The 21932-nt window shown below is 39.1% G+C and overlaps 1 protein-coding gene across 1 annotated transcript; it reads left to right on the top strand.

Moving 5' to 3' along the window:
- The first annotated feature begins 133 nt into the window (after positions 1–133).
- On the top strand, positions 134–21843 carry LOC145491905 (uncharacterized). The gene is made up of 33 exons (XM_081471195.1): positions 134–453; positions 1361–1454; positions 1668–1734; positions 2364–2404; positions 2774–2860; positions 3746–3837; positions 4871–4939; positions 5253–5332; positions 5539–5648; positions 6059–6111; positions 6957–7020; positions 7294–7384; positions 8240–8319; positions 9185–9252; positions 9417–9527; positions 10052–10145; positions 11054–11173; positions 11642–11727; positions 12235–12394; positions 12824–12884; positions 13417–13546; positions 14291–14376; positions 15374–15489; positions 15571–15666; positions 16284–16403; positions 16895–16956; positions 17507–17608; positions 17697–17876; positions 18451–18533; positions 19035–19118; positions 19629–19734; positions 20006–20144; positions 20416–21843. The coding sequence occupies exons 1-33, from the start codon at positions 326–328 to the stop codon at positions 21100–21102; spliced, it is 3747 nt and encodes a 1248-aa protein (XP_081327321.1). The 5' UTR covers positions 134–325; the 3' UTR covers positions 21103–21843.
- Positions 21844–21932: the final 89 nt, after the last annotated feature.

Consider the following 21932-nt stretch of genomic DNA (forward strand, 5'->3'; position numbering starts at 1 on the left):
AAACTGTCAAAACTGGTAATCGGCCTTTTCTATGGTTCGATTGCAATCGCTATGCACTGGGAATTGAAGAAAAGAATTAAAAAGTCGCGAATCAAAAAAAAAAAAAAAAAAAACCTTCAGCTCTCCCAACCTCGTTCGCATGGTCTTTCCAAGATGGCTGACACTGGGAACGAGGTTACCTGTGCTGAATCAGCGGACTGTCAGCGGTGATAGCAAAAAATGCGGGAATACTTTTACAAACACCGGTGACAAAATACAAGAAATCTCGTGAAATTCTGAAAATGTAGTACACTAAGTCGTCAATTTCAGCCGTCAGAAGTCACTAATGGCGGTTTCTAGTCCAGAATCACCAGTTCCCCAGCGCCGGATCTTTATTAACCGTGTTGAAAATCCAAGCGAGGAACATGAAGAACTCAACAAAATGGCGCACGGTGTTATCGCAGAGAGTCGAAGGTAATCTTGGGGGAGAACCGGTGAACTTTTCAAAGCAGTTGTTTGGGTTTCATTGTGCAAATTAGTGGAATTCTAACGTATGCACGATGAAATTTGAAGGCTAATCAAAGGAAGTTTTCAGCCAATGGGGCAATTTTGGGGTGGGTTGTGGCCGGGGGGAGATAGTTTGGGTGTCTAAATGACTAACACCTAAGACCCCCTCTGAATCTAAAAATTTAGGACCTGGGACCCGCTCTGAATCTCAAAAACTAAGACCTAAGACCCCCTCCGAATCTCTTAGGTCTTAGGTCGTAGATCTTAGGTCTAAGGTCTTAGTTTTTGAGATACCCAGATAATTTAGTGGTAAGCTGCAGTGACAATCATAAGCTTAAGTTTATATTAGTTGAGGAGTCCTTAATTGATGTACCTTTAACGAGTACAGGAGACATTGCAAGATTTCTTATGCACTGCTGTACAAATTAGGGTGATCACCAATACCATGGGGACAGAGGGGTAGGGTCAGGGACAAAGGTGGAAATTTAGGAGGCATTGTAAACACTATGATGTAACATTGGTCCTTTTTCAAGTGAGTTTTGAATCATAGTACTCAATAAAAAAATTTCTTATCAACAGATCACACTCACACAAACCTCTCTTCTGTTTGCATTAGGCTTTGTACAAAAGGCATCCCAGGTCAATGTTCCCGTCTGGCCTGTTTTGGGCACATACTCAGGTTTCATATTAATATTTTGGATTAAGTAAATTTTTATTGACAGTTACTTTAACAATAATTAGTCTGGGGTGGAACAATCATTTGGCAATCGTAACAGAACATCTTAGTTTCCCAAACCATTTTCAGCAGTTTTGACAATCAACCTTTATGTTACAAATGGTTAGTTCATTTTTTCATGTTTGATTTTATTTGCAGTGAAGATGTCTTTTCCAGCTATGTATGCTATTCTCTACACCAAAAGAATATTCAGCGTCATCCAGGAGACATTGTAGAGGCTGGATGTCTGGCAGTAAGTTATTAGTAGTAAATTATAGTTAGTGATTCATCACCAGACTCCCAGAGTGTGCCTGAGCTTTTTGGAAGCACTAATGGACCATTGTGTTTTTCCTGTCCAAGGGGAGTACTGTTTCTCCAGATAAGCTATAATTTTTGGGTAGATTGGACCAAAGTGATACCTAATTGGCCACTTATGCTTATTTATAAAACACTATCTGCTCTGCAGGCTCAACAGTTACCAGCAGCCAAATATGCATTGTTTGAGTCACTTCCACAAGATTTGGTAGAGACAGGTGGGACTTCAGTTGTAATAATCATTAGCATTGTCTTCTCCTCCTTCTCTCTTTTCCCTCTCTTCTCCCTTAGGCACCACTTCCTCCCCATTAGCCACCTCTTCCTCCCCCTTAGCACTTCCTCCTCCCCATTAGGTGCCTCCTTCTCCCCCTTAGCACCTCTTCCTCCCTCTTAGGCACCTCGTCCTCCCTCTTAGGCACCCCTTCCTCCCTCTTAGATACCTCTTCCTCCCTCTTAGATACCTCCTCGTCCTCCTCCTCCTCCTCCCCCCTTAGCACCTCCTCCTCTCTCTTAGGCACCTCTTCCTTCCCCTTAGATAGCTCCTTCTCCCCTCTTTGGTACCTCCCCCTTCCCCTTAAGCACCTCTTCTTCCCCTTTAGGCTAACAAATATGGCACAAGGAAATTTCACTGGAAATTATTTAAGCATATTTGATTACTGGTATATTGCAACAAGTGAAATTGTAATTATTTACAACACTAACTCCAACACAAATAGAATCACATACAGGCTACTATTTACATGAAAAAATCTATAAATTTAAGGCGATTAAAGGCATCAAATGCACTCAGACACATAATCTTTGGTTATTCCTTGTAATAAGTTATTTATGCATATCATTCTTTCAGGTAAACTGAGTGATCTACAGCTGGAAGGAGTTTTATATGCTGTAAGTTGATCATGAGTTCCAGGAGATATCGATAGTACCCCAAGGATAATCTTGACAGGGAGGAAGGGACTTTCCTAAAGCCAAAGTTTTTAAAGAAAAGTATGAAGCTAGGCCAGGATTTTCAGAGGAGTAATAGGGCTGAAACCAAAAACATTCTGTGAGATGGCCAAAGATATTTTCTGTATTATGTATCACAGTGCATATTCATGGCAAATTATCCTTTCAAAAGTAAACCAGTAACAGTTTTCCTTAAGAATTTTTTTTCTTCCAGCTCTGTGTTCATCCTTGTTTCACATGGTATATTTCTGTCATTACTGATTTAATCATTGTTAGTAGTCATATTGGTTTCCCTGACGTTTTCTTTTCTAGTGTCAGAGACATCAGATTGTGCTTGCCAGTGGACAGAGGGCAGGGTTCTTTATTGGAGATGGTGCTGGTGTTGGGAAGGGGAGGCAGGTAAGATACTGACAAATATCAAAACTAGCTAGAAATGTGAAAACCATACACCTTATCACTGTAAGTGGTTTGACGTACACTGTATAATACACATTAAATGCAGGTTGCAATTGTACCAACCACATAAGGTGAATGTGAATGACCCAAAGAGTGGCTCATGTTTTTTTTGTTCTCTTTCAAGACAGTAGACCTAAAAATTATCCATGGTAAAATGTGGTAAAAGTGGAATATTAATAAAATGAGTTATCAAACAAAGACATGCCAAATTATTCTTACTAATGTCTAATGACATTTTATGGTGTCATGAAATTATCTTTGGTCCATAAGAGTGTAAACCATGGAAAATGTGGCTATTAAAAAATAGAACTCTGAAACTTTGTGTTAACTAATTATAGAAGGCAGATCAATGATAAATCAAGTGGATGCATATCTACATGAAGGATTGCTTTATTTCTACTTGAAGCTGATGAGTTCTTTGGAAATTGTATCCCAGATGTCTGTAATTACATGTTTCAAGGTTTTGCATTTAATTGGAAAAGTCAAAATGTTCTCAAGTTTTCTGAAAACTTGCCTTGGTTCAGCATGCTACAGGCAACCAATATTTATGCTGGCCATTTTCATGGTCTATACTCTCACTGATTACTTTCAATGAGTGTACAAGAGTAATTGTGAAATGCCATCTTGACACTCCTTTAAATAACAGTTTCTCCTTGTCTTGATATATTGTCAGACTTGAATGCCTTCAGGATTATATTTTAAGGTAAAATTGGATGCTGATGAGAGCGACACTTCATTGAATCTCTCTGACATTGCCCTTCATAATTGACCTAGGATGGAAAAAATGGTCATGATAAATCAATTTTTTTTAATCAATTTCCATTCTAGATTTCTGGAATAATATTGGACAACTTTGCCCGTGGAAGGTGCAAACATGTGTGGTTTAGTATTTCAGCTGACCTCAGACTAGATGCACAAAGGTTTGTCTTAATAATAATAATAATAATAAATAATAATAATAATAATAAATTATAATAAAAAATTATAATAGCAATAATGGTTTATTAGCAAATCCGAGTGAGTTGGCTCTTCTGATGTGGCTAAATATAATTTAGGCAAAGTTAAAACCGAGACAATGCGGGCAGCGGTCTTCATCATGGTGGCTCATCTCAGACACAAGTGGCGGGGCCTAACCTTTGCACAGGTCTGGTTTCTGAGATTCATTGTGCATTCACTTTTGTTGGCATTTGTAAAGCCCTTTGTGCTGTTTTGTGCCTCCCTTCCCCTCCCCTTATGGTATCAATTCATCTCCACTGAATTCTCGTTCAGTGTGATGGTGCCAGATGGTGGTTGCCACTCACAGGGTTGCCATGGATACTTTGGTGCTTGGCTCCTACGCTCTCGGTCCCACCATCCTTCTAGGTGCCAACCCCCAACCTCATCTATTGTTAAACAGTTTAATGCTAATATATGCTAAAAAAAATACAACTTTTTTTGTCTAGCTTACCATAAAAGACTATATAAATTGACTATAAATTGTCACCTTTCTCTTAGCCTTCTCATGGCAGCCAGCCATGTTGGATTCTCATTTGCCTGGCTTGTATATTGGAGTCATTGTAAAGAAGTTGTCACATCAAGTGTTCTTGACGAAGATTCTCCTAGCTCTATCTTTGAAACTTTAACCACTCATCTTTAAAATCAAAAGTTGTTTTCAGTTTTTCAGGATTCTTTCCAAGGTTAAAACTGATTTTTACAACCAACATTGCAGCAAGTTTGTCTTACCTTCTTCAGGAATTGAGAAAAATAAAAGATCTTTATCTTGACTTTTTAATTTTCTCAATATTTTCTGAAGTCAAACTGGCCAAAAATGTCACTTTTAAAAACCAGTTTTAACCTTGGAAAGAATCCCCCAAAAAAACAGAGAGCAACTTCTGATCCTCCTATAGCTAGTTAGGGGATAGCCTAATTGGACACAATCGATATTATTATTAAAACATCCTTAGTTAATTTCAGAGATTTACATGACATTGGTTGCTATGCAAAAGTGATTGATGGTTGCCAGCAGCTTGACAAGGAGACAAGGTAAATAAGTACTCCAAAGGAACATTTTACAGACTTCCTTTTCTCTTTTTCCGATTCCATTTATTTTCTCCTTCCTTCCATATTTTGAACTCTACTCTAGCCAATTAGTTTAAGAGTTACTCTTTGATTTCGGACTATTCTCTCATTTCTAAAGGGTAGTAATGTGCTGTTCCAGCCCCACTGAAGGTTTTTTTGGCTTGAACAAAAATATGTACAGTAAACAATGCACAAGTAAAGTTTGCTTTATTTTCAGAAATTTGTGAATTTTGAACATTGTCAGCAATGAAGGGTATTGATATTATATTTTTTTCAGAGTATTTGGTTTGCCTGCTGACTTCAAAGAAGGGGTAGTTTTTAGTACATACGCCACTTTAGTATCATCTGTCCAAAAAGGTACATATCAATTTATTATTATCCCTTTGGTGTCCCATCTTAGTAAAGTACTATGTTTAGGTTTCCTTCAATTTAACTCGCCTAACTAGATCCCTTAATAATTATTATGGCCAGAGACGACATTGGAGTAATTAGGGAAAATTGACATGTTGACCTTAGTTCAGTGAACTCAGATTTGCCAAATGAATGTTGTCCTTTTTTACCAGGCACTAATCGTCAAAGCAGACTGCAGCAGTTGATCGACTGGTGTGGCGGAGAGCAGTTCAATGGCTGTCTAATATTTGATGAGTGTCATAAGGCAAAGCATTTTGTACCAGTAAGTGACTTACTTATGTTTTCCGTTGCTGTAAAGCATCTAAGATATGTTATTTTGATAAATTTCTTATTACACATCAGTGTTGTTGAACTGAGTTACATACCTATCTGGATTAACCAAGGTACCAATGTGGTGACTGTTGATTAAAGCTGCAAGATTTTATCCTTGGTCTTTTTGGTCTACAACCATCTTGTGAAAATACCAGTCTCCTTGCATACCAGTTACATGTGACTGGCACCCAATTATCATGATAAAAATGTAAATTTTGTCATGGTTTTTCAATTTTGTCTTCACTGAACCAACAACAAAGCTTCACTTTTTTGAAAATAATGTGAATGAAGTATTCAAAATTTTTGAAAATTTTATTTCATTCTTACTTCACTTTTTGTGTTGTGCTATTTTTAATTAAGGGCAAAGAGGAAACAAGTACAAAAGTTGCCCTTGCTGTCACAACGCTACAAAGGTAATATTTAAATTGAAGAGGTAAATTTTGTAATGATTCCCTATTATGTTTTGAAAGGGGCTTTTTTGGTTGGAATGTACTTATCTCTGGAAAGGGTTTGAGAATCGTCTCATTATTACTTGCCCGTTAGACACAAACTTAGTTGTCTCTGCCAATCTGCTCATTAAAACATGACCTCAAGTTATAAGTCACTTGACATGTAAGGCTAAGTAATAATAATAATGATAATAAGTAAGTGTTCAGACAAATTATTTGCAGAGAGCTTTTTTGACGCATAGTCGTAGAACACAACACTTTAATCCAGGTCATCTCATGATTGTGTACAACTTTCAAATTACAGACATTTCCACCATTTGTGTTGTCTTGAATTGATATATGCCTACAGTAAAAACTGAACAAAGAAAAGTACCTAAATTAACAACACATTGGGGTAAAGGGAAATTGTAAACCTCATACTTACATATTCTGTGCGATAAATGGGGGGGAAAGTACAAAAACTGTTACAAACAAACATAGAAATCGCAGTCCCTGACATGAAACTACTTTTCAGACAAAAACCGTGTTAAAAGGTGAACTGATCAACATGACATGAGTGTGGGACGAGGAAAAAATCTGAGTCCCCGGGGCACTCAGATTTTTTCTTTGTTCCGTGCTCATGTCATGTTAATCAGTTCACTTTTCACATTTCATTACCAAGCTTAAAACTCACCATCTTTGTTCACTTATCACAAAAACCATATTCTACCGAGCCACATGACCTAATCAATATCAGTTTGTCCATTTGGCCACTTGTTGGCCCCAGCAGTAAGGCGTCCAGTCTGATATTCAGTATCTCAACTTTGTAGGATCCTTCCAAAAGCTCGTGTTGTGTACTGCAGTGCAACTGGCGTAACGGATGTTAAAAATATGGTAAATAAATATAGTTTTAAGTATACATGTAAGTTCATTTTAGATGACAAAATTTGTAAAGAAATGGCTGCGTTTCAATTCTTACGTGATTGCTTGTCATCGTTTTGAAGATAGTATTGGGCAGAATATTTAGCCAACTATGGGTGTTGTTTTTTTTGTTCCTAAATACTCCTAGTACTTCATGCTACGAAAATGGAGACAAGTGCCAGCCCGATGTGCCACTAGGCTGGTATGTCTAGACTATACCTAGGTTTGATTCTTCTTTTTCCTCAGGCATTCATGGAGCGACTTGGTCTGTGGGGAGATGGGACGGCATTCAAGTCATTTGATTCTTTTCTAACCAGCATCAGTAAGAGAGGACTCGGTAAGATTTTAATTTGCGGTTTTGTTGTCTAGCCTGTAGATTCGTAACCTAAGTGCTACATGTATGTAACATGAGCCAAGTGAAAGTAACATACTCGACAATTTGGATCCAGACCTGCACACTATTTTGGTGTTCAATGTGCATTGGACCACTGACCCACCCAAAATATAACTTTGCTCTGTATTAGCTTTTTGAATTTGAAGTAGTCTCTTTTGAGGGTCCAGGTTACGTCTCAAGGGGGCCAGTTTGCTGAACCCTGACTGGATTCATTGTGTTATGTTCTTGGCCATGACATGTTATTATCAAAGCGCCTTTCTTCACCCAGGTGTACAAATGGATGGCAGCAAATTTAGTGCTGGGGTAACCCTTTGATGGACTAGCATCGCATCCAGGGGGAATAGAAGTACTGCTAGTTGCTTAATGATTTGAAAAGCTCAATAAGCTCTGGCAGTGTGGACCACATGGCCTGATGAAGACTTTACCTACTCTTGATTTATGCAACCAACCTACCTCAGGCTCTTCACTTTAAGTGGAGCATAGGCCATCAACAACTCTCCTCCATTTCACTCAACTCTGGGCTGTCCTTTCTGCCTCGGACCAGGTGGTGCCACTTCTCTTTAGTTCTGACTCAGTGTCACACCTCCAGCTATGTCTTGGCCATCCCCTTTTCTTCCTCTTCCCCCATGGGTTCGGCGGGGTCCAAGTCAGTGCCAGGGGAGTGATGTTTATTTATGCAACAGTGGGGACAAAATCAAAACCGATCAGTGAACCTTCATTTGCAGAAATGCACATGTACCATACTACATGTATATTATGAACACTTTCATGTCCATTTCATTAATCTTTATATTTTAGGTGCTGCTGAAATGTTAGCTATGGAGATGAAGGCATCTGGAATGTATGTCTCTAGAGGACTTAGCTTCAGACAAGCTGAGGTATAAGAATATTATTGCACTGAATGTTATGAAACTGGATATCTGCTCAAATACTGGCCATAAAATGAAAACAAAACAAAACAAAAGTTTATTTGAGATTCATGGTGTCTATGTTACCTTAGCTTGGTAATTTTTCAAGTTTTACATTTGGGTTAAGCAATATAATTTGTACAAATCCTCAGCTATTTTACAGTGTATAGTAATAGATGTACAGCAGGGGTTTCATTGAAGGCGGGACACCAGGCAAATGAACTGGCTGTGAGGATGATTTTGCCTGACTGGTTTGACATGCTAGAGAAAAGTTTTTCTTATAAAGAAGTTATTTTCAAAAAGTTTGGCTGCCTTTGAAAACCAGTTGCCCTCTTGCTGAAAACAGTAATGAAAGCCCTGTTAACAATTGAGCCTTGGTACTTCAAACTCTGATAGGAAGAGAAAATCAGTTTCAAACAGCAGCGGTTCAAAATAAGCAGGTCAATTTTGAATATGAAAAAATAATCAATAATAATTAATTCACCATAAACAGAATGGAATGAAATATTTTATTGACCAAGAGTAGGAAAGGAACATCCTATAGACAAGACTAAAGCATGGTGAAAAGATCAAATTTCCATATCCCAGCTTTAATTTTGTGACATAATGATTGTTTTTGTTTTTTCAACTTTGTTTTGGAAGCTTGAAAGTTAGTTCGAAATAGCCAAATTTGATACTAAGCTTAAATGACTGTAAAAGTAAATCGCAGGGAAATGGATCTAAGTTTGAAGTAAGTTAGGGAAGTTTGAATTATCTGAGTTCAAATCAGCTATGTCCAAGGTTTATTATTTTGTGCCTCATGTTGTATCTATGTTTTTCATATTTTTTTCTTCAGTTTGTTAATGTAGAGGCTCCTTTAACAGCAGATCAGATTAAAGTTTATGACACAGCAGTTCATGTTTGGTAAGCATGCAGCAATCAGTTTCCATTTTCTCATTACTATCTGATAACAACTCAAAGGAGGTAGGCTTTGAGAATGAAGGACCTGACCATATTCTCAAATCCTAGTGGGATGTCAGCTTTTCTTTTTGTAGTAAGTCATGTTGTCATTCTCTTTCCAATCCAAGGAGTGAGTTAAAGAAGTCACTTGAATATGCCATTGGTCGAACTACAACTTCCACACCAAGAGTATGGTCAGTGTTCTGGTCCAGTCATCAGAGGTTCTTCAAACAACTCTGGTGAGTATTGGTGCCCCCACAGTTGGTGCACTCAACTTTGTATCAAGCAGTTAGGGTTCAAGCCCTGGCCAGGGACTCATGTTGTGTTCTTAGGCAAGACACTTTCCTCTCACAGTGCCTCTCTCCACCCAAGTGTATACATGGTTACTGGCAGATTTAATGCTGGGGGTAACCTTGGGATGGACTAGCATTCCATCCAGGGGGGAAGTAGAAATACTCCTAGTTGCTTCTTTCTACAGAAACCAGAGAATAGCACCGGCCTGATGGGCTGCTTGGCAAACATGCTGACTTTACTTTACCTCTCTTATGCGTAACAGTATAAGTATACTCTAAGAGTATGATCCAGACAGTTAGTTTTGAATTTGTGTTGGGTTGCCAACCATACACTGTAAGTGAGTGTGGGGAAGGGGTGGAGTTGGGGTCTTTTAGAATAGAGAGATGTGGGCTTTTGTTCAAAGAAAAATTTGTCTTTAAGTGCATATAGCTGAAACATATTTCATTTCCTTTTTTGATCTATTGCACAGTATGAGTATGAAAGTACCTACTATTGTACAGGAGGCCCAGCAAGCGCTACAGGACGGCTACTGTGTAGTGATTGGTCTGCAGTCCACTGGAGAGGTTGGTTTAGCTTGTTTGGAAAAGAACTGAACAAACCCAGCTCAAGAAAATGATTACAGAAATAATTGTTTCAGTTAAATTCCGATTTCTTGAATACTCCCGATAACTCAAACCAGAAGTTGTTTTCCTCCCGACCCTTGAGTCTAACTTCTCGATTTTTCAACCAATTTTCGATTCCCTTGGAGGTTCGAGAAAGTAGGATTCACTGTATGTTCAGTTCTGGTGTTTTTTGATGAACAAGCTAACAACCATCATTCTTCATTAAATAAATTACAATATTTAGAGAGCAAGCCACATCAGCCTTAGCTGGTTTTCATGCAGGTCCTCTCTCCTGGTCCAATTGGAATTTGGACATGTTGGTTTTTGTGGAGGGAGGAAAACTGGAGAACCCGGAGAAAAACCTTCGAAGCAAGGCGAGAACCAACAACAAACTCAACCCACATATGGCACCAGGGGCACCTCGAGGGGGCACCTCGAGGGTCCTGAAAAGTTTTCACACCCGAAAAGCCATAGCAAAATCTCAAACTTTATGACGTCAGAGCTGTTTTTTGGACATTCTTAATATAAACAGAGGCACTTTTCATAAAAGAAGTTTCAGGCGTATACACCTCTCTGTCTTTAATACCGATGAACAAAAACTGGCTTTGCAGGGCCCGAAAAGTTTCCGGGGCTTTCGAGAAATGGGCCCCAGGCCTGAATTGAACCCAGGCCACATTGGTGGAAGGCGAGCACCTGTGCGCCATCGCTGCTTCCCTCAGTATTCCTTCTGCCCTCAGTATTTCTACTTTTTGTGTGCACAAGTTAACTGCCAATTCTATATCACGGCTAAGAACTGTCTTACGTTTTTTTTTTTTACAGTTTTGATTTATTTTCATCTCATTGTGTTTTGTGTTGTTTTTTTTTTCTAGGCGAGTTTAGAAAGTGAAATAACACGGTGCGGTGGAGTATTGAATGGTTTTATTTCCAGCACAGAAGAAATCCTCTCTCGGTTTATCACACAATATTTTCCAACTCAGATAATCAAATCGGTAAGTTGTTCCATGTTCTAAAACATTTGAATTCAACCAACATTGAGTTGATTTTATTATTCCACTATTATGCCATTATTAGGTCAGGAGAACGCGCAAAATATGAGCCCGCATTGCAGTGTAGAGTCCCGTTTCCCTTTTCTATTATTATTTTTGTCGTGTATGTACCAAGGGTAGGAGAATTTGATTGCCAGTATATAACTTTGAGGTGGGTCATTTCAAACATATTTTGGCCCAGGAGATGGGAATTAGTCCCAACTAAAAATTCAAAATATAAAATTCCCGGGGGAGAGGGGGATTGCCCAGGAGAGATGTTGAAGTTTTGAATTGACTGGTGCATTATGTTCAGTTGACCGCCTACGTATTCATGGACCTTCACTACACTGTGGGTACTCACTTGTACATCAATTTTAGTAACCATGCTGCCAAAGTTGACTTGACCATTTTGTTGTTGTTGTTGTTGTTTAGAATGGCGATGTAGTTGAAGATCAGTGGAGCATCCAAGCAAAGAATCTTCTGTTAACGTTTGTCAGGAAAATTAATCTTCCAATTAGGTTTGTACTGACATGTTCAGCCTGGCATATACAGAGCTTTTACCATCTAAGCTACAAAGGGCGCTGTTTCCATCTCACCGTAGAAAGATTTTCCACAACATTTTGCAGTGCTTTGCGATTTGAAAGAACAGTAAAAGAAACGTGTACAATTTGAAAAGTGAATACAGTATAACATTACAATTAACAGGAAAATTAGATTTTTTTTGGTAAATAGTAAAAATGTGTTGAGAATTTGAGGTAGAATTGTTCCATTATTGTGCTTACTCTTCTTTATCCTTCACCATACTTGTTCCTATATGGATTATTATTAACTTTTTAGTGTTTTTCTATCTTGGTAAACTACTATTTTCAGGTTTCCTTCAATTTAAAGGCCAAAATAACTCAAAATGCCGTGACCGAGCTCCTTTTGCCTTTTCTCTTTTCCAATTCCCAACCTATATAAAAACGTTTTTTTTTTTAATTATTTGCACACCTTTAATATATATTGTAACACTTTTTCTTCCCCAGTCCCCTTGATGACCTCATAAACCAACTAGGGGGACCAGGGAAAGTGGCAGAAATGACTGGTAGACGTGGCCGCGTGGTAAAAACCGAGAAGCAACCTCAACCTCATTACGAGGCTCGAGAATCAGACAGCAGCAATGTGGACAGTTTAAATATTCAAGAGGTGAGAGCTATGGTGTAGCGCAACTATCATGTGGTGTCTTCCTTATAGCTATCGAATCTGAATCCCAAGCAAGTGCTCTGGGCTTTTTTTTTTCGACTTGTCTCTCTTCAGCAAAAAGGCGCTAAACTGCTTCGTTTTATTAGTCTCCGGCTTTCATCCGCACCATTTTAAACATCAGAACTCGCCTGCCCTGTCAGAAGTGTTGGGCTTAATCTTGCAACGTGTTGCATCTACGGAAACTTTTAGCGCTGTAATGCTGTAGCATTTACATTGTAAATAGTCCTTACAAAGTCACGTCTCAAAAGGATCCGATCGCGGACAATTTGCATCTCTTACTTTCATAACTGGAGCGAAACATAGCTTGTTGTGTTCACTGTTGTAGCATGTGCTCAGGTCTTTATTTTTACTAATTTAATATTCTTATTTTAGAGAAACAGCTTCATGAATGGAACAAAACACGTAGCTATTATATCAGATGCTGCTAGCACCGGTGAGTTGCATTCAGTAGAACTGCTAAGTATGGGTAAACAGAAGACCAATTACGCTTACAATCGTCGGGTTTTGACTTGTTTGTTTTATCGAGAAATTTCGCGCTAAACTTTGCCATTGGAATTTTGGTAATTTCACATGTGAAATTATAAATTAACGCTGAAATTTCGCGCCACAATTAAAGATTAATTTGTCTCCCATGATATTAGTTTGATTATTAAGAATCAGTTTATGAACTCGAGATTTTTATGAGGTGATAATTGATGAGGCCGAAGGCAGCTGTAGTTGGAACTTGCCGTCGTGCACGTGCGCTCATCGGTTCATCAAAAAATTTCGAGGTTTTAACGAAGTCGCATAACGGTTAATTTCCTTTTTTAGTATTCTAGGGAATTTAATTATCCAGTAATGTTTCTAATCTTCCTCGAATGAGCAAGTGAAAATAGAAGGCCCCAACAAACCGCACATCGGCAGAATGAAGAATCAAACAATATAGCCAAAGACTTTGTCCTTATTTGTTGATTTGTCCGTTACAGGAATCTCATTGCATGCTGACCTCCGAGCAGCCAATCAGTGTCGTCGTGTTCATGTGACAATTGAGTTGCCATGGAGTGCTGACAAGGCTGTTCAGCAGCTGGGAAGATCACATCGGTCAAACCAAACGAGGTATGAACCCTTTCTGAAGAGTGCCAAACTTCAAAATTGAAAAACGTCCCGAATGATGCTTTGCAAAATATTGGACATCCTAATTAAAAGTACCATATTAAGTACCAGTCAATAGCTTTTGAATGGTCACACACTAGAGTTTGATGTGAAGTATATATGAAATAATTCATATATGAACTGCGGTTTTAGATGAAAGTGAAGAATGATCATCGCAGTAAATTTTCCAATTTAAGCAATTGGAAAGAAGCAGCCTGAAAAAATTCAGGGCTTCAACGGGATTCGAACCCGTGACCTCCGCGATACCGGTGCGATGCTCAACCAACTGAGCTATGAAGCCACACATTGGGAGCGAGGTCAATATATTGAGTTCATATATTCCCGTAAGGAGTGAAATGATGTGAAGTATATAATAATTCATATTTGAACTGCGGTTGTAGATGAAAGTGAAGAATGATCATCGCAGTAAATTTTCCAATTTAAGCAATTGCAATTTTTTCAGGCTTCTTCTTTCCAATTGGTTAAATTGGAAAATTTACTGCGATGATCATTCTTCACTTACACTAGAGTTTCATCCGTAGCCTTAACAGTTAGAACCACCTTGTACAGAGCAATACACAGGACCACATAAAAGTACTGCTCCATAGCGTTCATTTGAATTGTCACACACTGGTTTTTTCACAGACCTGAGAGAGCTGTTTGCTGTTCATTTTTGCTTTCATGAATTTTTTGTTCTTTGGTTTTTAGTGGTCCAATCTATAAACTTGTAACTACAAACTTGGGTGGAGAGAGAAGATTTGCAGCGGCAGTTGCTCGCAGGCTCCAGTCACTAGGTAATGTAACAAGAAAACCAGCTAAGCAGGTTATGTTGAAATCTGTACATTTTACATTAACCAATCAGGATGAAGTTGTTTCTTTTTCTGCAAATTAAGAAACGCATATAAGGGCAAGAGGAATGGTGCTAGGCAGGAGAAGTCTTGAGGATTCTGTTCTTCTTTTTCGATAATTGTTTTAAATTTATTTAGTTGTCATCACTCAACTGCAATGATATATTTTTTTACCAGCAAGCGACAGCAAGTTAATGTTCACTCTGCGAAGGGGATTCAGGAGGGGAACTGGGGGGGGGGGGAGGGGGGGTTAGAAATACCCTGGTCGCATTATGGCACTGAAACGGGAATAAGATCCCGGGGTATGAGACACCTTGGCTCGATGCAGACCTGGCAGCGTTCCTTAAAACGTGTGCAATTTTTGCATTCTATTTAAAATGGCGAGGAGTTATAAGGCTCATACCTCACCAACGTAGGGCTAGTACAAAGGAAAACGTTGATGATACTAATACCTCATGAGCGTCTTAACGTGGAACGTAAAGAAAAAGCTAGAAAGACAGAGCTGCTGCTATAAGTAGTGTGGCATATGTCTTTTCCACAGAGTTTAGATACCCCACCTGTCTGCAAATCTGTCGTTCGAGAATCGGACTCCTCGGTCATCAACTGGACACTACCAAGTAGACATTCTTCTCGATATCGAGGGATTGCTTACTACCACTATATGCCTTTTCACAATCGTCCACATCTGCTACATCATTCCAAGCTTTAGTTTCTGTTTCAAGGCGGTAATGAGTGGTGCTACAGGCGGTATATTTTATAGGAAAATTCATTACCTGACGAGGGAATTCTACCGGTTATCGCCTGTAAAGGAGAACACTGCTGACTCTGGACAATCCATTAAAAAACGCACCTTGACATAGACCCAATTATAGTGACTCTCCTAGCTGTAAGTGTATACAATGTGAATATTGTGTTGGTGTTTGTTTGTTTGTTTGTTTGCCAGGTGCACTTACCAAAGGCGACAGACGAGCTGCAACTGGGGCCGACTTGACTCAGTTCAATTTTGACACACCGTATGGCCGGTCCGCTCTTAGAAACATGTACCAGTCCATTACTCTGGTATGTTTCATAGTTTGTTGAAAAGAATAAACAATATTTGGGTCGTTCTTTTAACATTGTGTTATTCTCTCTCCTTCATAGCAATCCATTTGTCCAGGAGTCGCTTTGTCCAAGGTCCTCTCAGCAGCTCATATTCCTGATAAATATGAATTTACAGAGTTTAACACAATAGCCAGGGTATGTTAAGTATTTCCTTATTCGCTCACCGTGATGCATATGTCTGTGTGTTCCCAGACAGGTGTACGTAACTTCCCACTTCACTGAAACTTTTCTCTCTTGTTTGCGGCGACACGTTAGGTAAACACGCACCAGTTTTCAAGTGAATCTCTGCTACTATCCGTGTTTAACTTTCCCTCATTGGCATAATACTTTGTGGACAGAAGACGTCGTGCCTTCAAAATACACTGAAAAACTTGTTAAAAGGAAAGGAAAGATTCTCAAGTATTTCGCTAATTTGTTCACATACCTTATCTTTTCTCTGCAATCCTCTATAAAGCCCTGACAAAACGGACTGACTCGTAGGTAGACGCAAGTTGAAAACTTGGGTCTGCTTTCGACTCCGTTTGGTTAGGCCTTGCGTGCACTTGCGTGAATTGCGTGAACCTGTGTGCAAGTCATGGGAAGTCAACGAAAGTGCGCGCAAGGCCTGGCCAAACGGAGTCGGAGTCGTAAGTAGACTCAAGTTTTCAAATTGCGTCAACTTACGAGTCTGTTTTGCCAGGGTTTAAGAATCAACCATGTCATAATACCTTCCCTTGATGTTTTTTGTTTGCTTTTACTGTTTTCTTTCCCAGCAATGTCTTGTATCCATGGGTGTGACCGATGCAAGTTTTGTAGTAAAAGACAAAGAAGCCAGTGATGTTGGAAGATTTTTAAATCGCATTTTAGGGCTAAGTGTGGAGCGACAAAACTTGGTAAGCATAAAACAGCTGCCTGTTGCCTTGTAAAATTGACAAACTTTGGTTTTCTTACAATCAGTCGAAGCAACTTCATTTAATATTAATATTTAGTATTTAATAATATTTTTATAATAATATATGCCTCAAATTAACATGCAAACATGATCAAATGCGCCTTTTTGTAGAGCAGTTCATCACTTCGTAATCGTCTACTGGAACTTTCGCTTTGCTTAGCGAAGAGCTAAATGTTAAAGGAACAAATTTTCGAGGTATTTACGTTTTTACATACCCGATTCGTACCGACCAGAGCACGAACGGTCCGAAACACTCCTAAACTTGTCACCAGATTGCATCCGTCACTTAGCAACGTATTTACCAGATCTCTCGTACTCGGCCAATCATTGAACTGTAAGCCAGTGATGGATAATAATTTTAATTTTATTGTAGTTTCTTCCCTTATTCTGAGAATAACTTAAATAATTTCTTCTCACCTCTTTCGTCTGTAGTTATTCTCGTATTTCTGTGAATGCCTTAATGCAGCAATCGAAACTGCAAAACGAGAAGGCAGGTAAGTATTGGTTTGCTCTGACTACGCCTCGAAGGAATTTACTTTAAATTTACACTGGAACTGAGATTCCCTTCGTTAGCTACCTTGATTTATTGAACAAGGGAATATTTCCAGATGGTTGACCATTTATTTCCTAGTAAGAATGTACATTCGAGTCCATTCGAATCAACAAATGGACGTCAGTTTTTCATGCATGCGTCTGTCCTGTTATTGATCGTGAATTTCGTCATAACATTGTCAAAGTAGCTGTGGATCTGCAAACTACTTTGACAACGTTATGACGAAATTCATGGTCAATAATAGGATAGACACATGAAAAACTGACGTCAATTTGGTTTTTACAATAACAAAAAGCATAAATCATAAATTTATGTGCCTGTTCTCTTGTTGACAATGGAAATTAACCAATGAACGCGCGAGAATTTATGCAATTATTGTAAAATTCCGCTTCACAACTGTGACCACGGTATACAGAAATTAAATCTAAACAAAACTGAAGCCCTTAAGTCTCCCTCAACCATGTCATTAAATAGTGCGTGACGTTACATAGGTACAGTGAAGGCGTGACAGATGTATCTGGATCTTCAATCACGATGGTTGGCGATCCTAAACCGGTTTTTACCGACTTCCAAAGAGGCCTCATGGAAACAAAGTAAGCGATTGAACAATGTCAGCCGAGTTTCGTTTTAACTGACAGCTGTCAATCACGGTCATTGTAACATAACACTTTTCATCAACAGACACGTGACTCTTAACGTCGACCGCGGGATAGACTGGGACTCGGCCGTGAAGCAGTTTCAAGAGAATGGTTCTAACAAGCTCGACGGCTTTTATTGTTCTAAAAGGGAACAGAAAGGACAGCGGTTGTACCTGTTAGCGATACAGAAGAAGTCCTCAACACGTCTTTTCAACGTTACAAGGTAACAAAGTCTGGAGAATATGCCTAAGGCGGTTTTGTCTCCTAGAATGTTTCTGAACCCGTTATATTTGACTCAAGGCAAGAGTCCTTATACACTGTTTGATTGACTTGTTTGTCCTCTCAGAAAATGAAATCACGTATTTGGCTCACCTTAATTTGTAATACGAAAACCATGATGCCAGCTGTTGTGAACACTTCCCAGGGTTGTCACAGTCAGGGAAAATCAGATTTCATTCAGCAATTTTGTATCAGGTCAGAGTTTCTTAGTCCCTGTTCAAAGTCAGTGAAAAGGCAGGGAATTTTATCCTCAAGTAACTGCAAATTATTTTCATATAGCCGAGGCAATTTTGTATTTTTTAATTATCTTAATCATCTATTTTTGTTGATTCACGGCCAGAAAAATCATCCTGCACGGTCATCTTGTTTAACAATCAGTGAAAAGTCAGCATTTTTTTATTCTGGTAGGTGGCAATCATGCTTCCTTCTGTCCGGGGTGCAGTCCCGTCCGATATGAAAGAAGCAATGTACTTTGGTTCAGTTATAATTCAGCTTTGTTCTGATGTTTCATCTTACAGACCAAACACAGGCCGGTCGCCATTTGAGGAAGAAAAGGCCGATCTGCTGCATAAGTACAACAAGATTTCTTTGCCAGACGCAGGTAAGAATTCTATGAATACGAGAAGAGCTATCGTTCAGTTTTCTATGTCTGCCGCAGGCTCTGTCTCTCGTAATCGTAATGTTGCACTTCTTCACTGCAATGCGGTAATTTAATTCATCTGTAATGTGAGTATTTGTCAGTACAGTTGGACTGATTTAGCGCTCGCCTTTACAAATCCAGGCACCAGTCCAGCTGACTCGGGTTCCATTTCAGTCAGGTATTGTGGTTTGGCTCTCTCCTTAAAACCAAAATTTCCAAATTCCAATTAGATTCCGGTTTCCTCTGATTCTCTCCTTGAAAACCAATAGTTTCAAATTCGAACTTGATTCCAGGTTCCTCTGGCTTTGTCCTTAAACATCAACATTTCCAAACTCCAACTTGATTAGGATGATGGACTCGAATGGAAACCAGCTGTAGCTGAAGTGCCTGTCTTCTCTAAAGATGTTAACAATGCTAACAGTCTCTATGCTATTTCTATCATCTCTGTTTCTACTTCAACAGAATCGGGATGGAAAGCTCAGTATGAGAGAACAAGGGATCACTGTATTCATGGCTTAGGATGCAAGACTGGACGTTCTTGTAAAAGTAAGTCTTGTCCAGTTCTGGCCTTCTCTCTGTCACGCAATGTTAGGGAGAGACTCAGGGTCTCTCTCTACCGACGTTGCGTGACAGAAGAGAGGGGTTCAGAACTGAACTAAAGTGAGCCAGACTGTGCCAAGTCTAACTTCGTTTCCAGGTTCTCTCCTTGGGATATAGTTTTCACTCGCGTGTCGAAAAGTAATTGGTTTTGCATTACTACACTACGTGATTGGCTTACAAAACTCGATCCACTTTTTCATCCAATCAGAAGTAAAACCAAAAGCAATTTGCGACTCGCACACACGTTTTCCCGCGCTTCACGTCAGTCAGCTACGTGTAATTACTTCGAATTTTGATTGGTTCACTGGATTGTCTGTGTCGTTTGTGATTAGCTAGAGTGATTAATTTGGTTTTGGTTTTACGACAATCAATTGAAAACCGCTGTATACGTTTCAAATTAATCTTTATGTTAAATGAACTCATGAGCTGTGCTATTTTCGTTCAACTGCCTTTCAGCTGGTTGTCGTATCACTCAAATTAATTTATTATGTGGTGGAATTATTCCTCTGTTATCTGCCTTGGAACTGGCCATGGCAAAACACGCCGATAAACTCGGACTTACGTAAGTAAAGCTTTTTGTTTGCTTGTTTCTAAGTTGCTACTGTAATTTCGTTTTTCTTTAACTGATATCTTCATATTAAAAGGAATGTCGGCCTTTTTTCCTCCACTCTCTTATCTTCTTTTTGTTGCCTTTCTGGACTTTTTTCCCCCGTTCTTTTATAATTCGATTTTAAGGCGGCCTTCCACGTGAAGTAGTGATACCTAACATGTTTTTTTCTTTTTTTTTTTTTTTTCATGTGCTTTGCTTATAATACTTGTGTTTGCTTTCACAGTAAGGAGAGTCGGTCTTTAAGAGTAGTCCGCGTTGAACTGGATAGTGGTCAGCGGCTAGTTGGTTTGCGTTACCCAGAGCAACTCATACCGGAAGTAACCTTATTTCTCAAGGAACAAAAAGTTATCGACTCGGTCTTAGTAAGTGTGATTTTGTGTCCTATGTTTTGCTCATTTGCTCTATGAAGTTTGTGAGGAAGTAGGGATGTTGCTAAGCGACGTGACGTTTGCCAATTAAGACACAACCTAATATCTTTCGGAATGTAAATGCTATTCCTGATTGGTCCGGAACCCATCGGCAAATTCAAAGAGGATTTGCAGAAACTTTCTTTTACCCCGAATGCACTTCTGGCATCTTCTCCTAGTCTGTTTTGTTTACCTTATTGTGTGTAATGATTATTTCCCTCTTTAGGAAAAACAAAGTGGTGTTTTAGGAGTAGCTGGGCCTTCACAGGAGACATCAAAAGCCAGCCAAGCGTACGAAGAAGCGGAAGCCCCGATCAATCCAAGAACTTTAACAAAGGCGACAACACCACTTGTGACTATTAAAAATTTCTTTAAACCAAGGGTTGTTGAAACAAGACCGGAGCACGATGGAAATGCCTCAGAAAAAGTCGAAGAAGCAAGTGGAGAAAATGGCTGTACTAAAAAAGACTGTGGCATGGCAATTGCAGACAGTCCTTTTCCGTCTACTAAAACTACGACGAACAAACAAAGTGTGCCTGAGAAAAATAGCAAAGGAGTTAAATCTGTTTACTTTAAATCCCAGGGATCGAATCACGAGAAAGCTCCGCAGGAAAAAACTTCTGTGGGTGGTCTTTCAAGAATGAATGGCCTTGTAAGTCATCTTCCTGACTCCCTTTCAAAAGAGAACTTGCAAAGAAAGGCATCATTGAAGAGGGCTAACTCTGACACGGCTTCAAGGACCAACAAACGGCAGAAGCAATCAAGTATTCTATCTTCGTTTGGGAAAAAGACTGAAAAGCTTGTCGATGAGACGAAGAAGGAAATTTACTGTCCCGTTTGTGGTGTGAAATTTGCCAATGAAGTGAAAAATGTGGAGATAAACAAACATATTGATGGCTGTCTCACTAAATGACGACCTTCTGTGGAGTTAGTGCTTGTTAAAATCTGTGTCAACAAGAAAGTAAGAAGAGAATTTTTATTTTAAAAAAGTATCAGTGAAGGGAACCATAAACCAAAAGCTACTCAGGTATGAGTGAGGGGGAGGTAAGAATGAGGCCTAAACGTTAAACCGAAAGCGAAAACCAGACCCAAGGATGTCCAACGAACTAGAACGCACCCCCGCCGCCCCCTTCCCCCCCCCCCCCCCCCCCGAAAAGAAAAAAAATCGTTTTTGTCTGCATAACATCAGTTTAAAAAAACAAGAACTCTTCTTTTTCATGTAGTTTGCATCAGTCCGGGACGTCTGTATACGAAACTTAGCAGTTGTGTGGGGCAAAAATGAGGGAGGGTACAAAAGAAAATTCTTGGTAGTAGTAATTCTGTATTATGACTAGTAATTCGGTTAAAATTAGAAAATGAATTTTCTCCTATTTATTTCAATTCCAATCAATCCCTCTTTTTAAACAGTGCAAAAATCGTCAAAAGGTTTCCTGGGGCAGCTACGGAAGGGTTAGATTTTGTGAAACCTCGAAAAGAATGAAAAAGGGATTAAAAAAAACTAAATCATTCATCTATTTATTTTTTTTAAAAGTTATGAAGACCAGTGTTTTTAATTAATGCAGATTGTAAGCTATATGAAGCTTGCCTGTTATATAAAGGATTGGAAAATACAAATTGAATGCTCTGAGATACGAATAAAGAGTATTTTAGAAAAGCGCTGTGATATTGTTTTATTTTCTTTTATCTTTGTTCTTAGCCATGGTCTCCTTAGAGACTCTGGGAATGAGGTTGGATCTAAACTTC

Source organism: Orbicella franksi, chromosome 7, assembly GCF_964199315.1.
Source record: "Orbicella franksi chromosome 7, jaOrbFran1.1, whole genome shotgun sequence".
Lineage (NCBI taxonomy): Eukaryota > Metazoa > Cnidaria > Anthozoa > Scleractinia > Merulinidae > Orbicella > Orbicella franksi.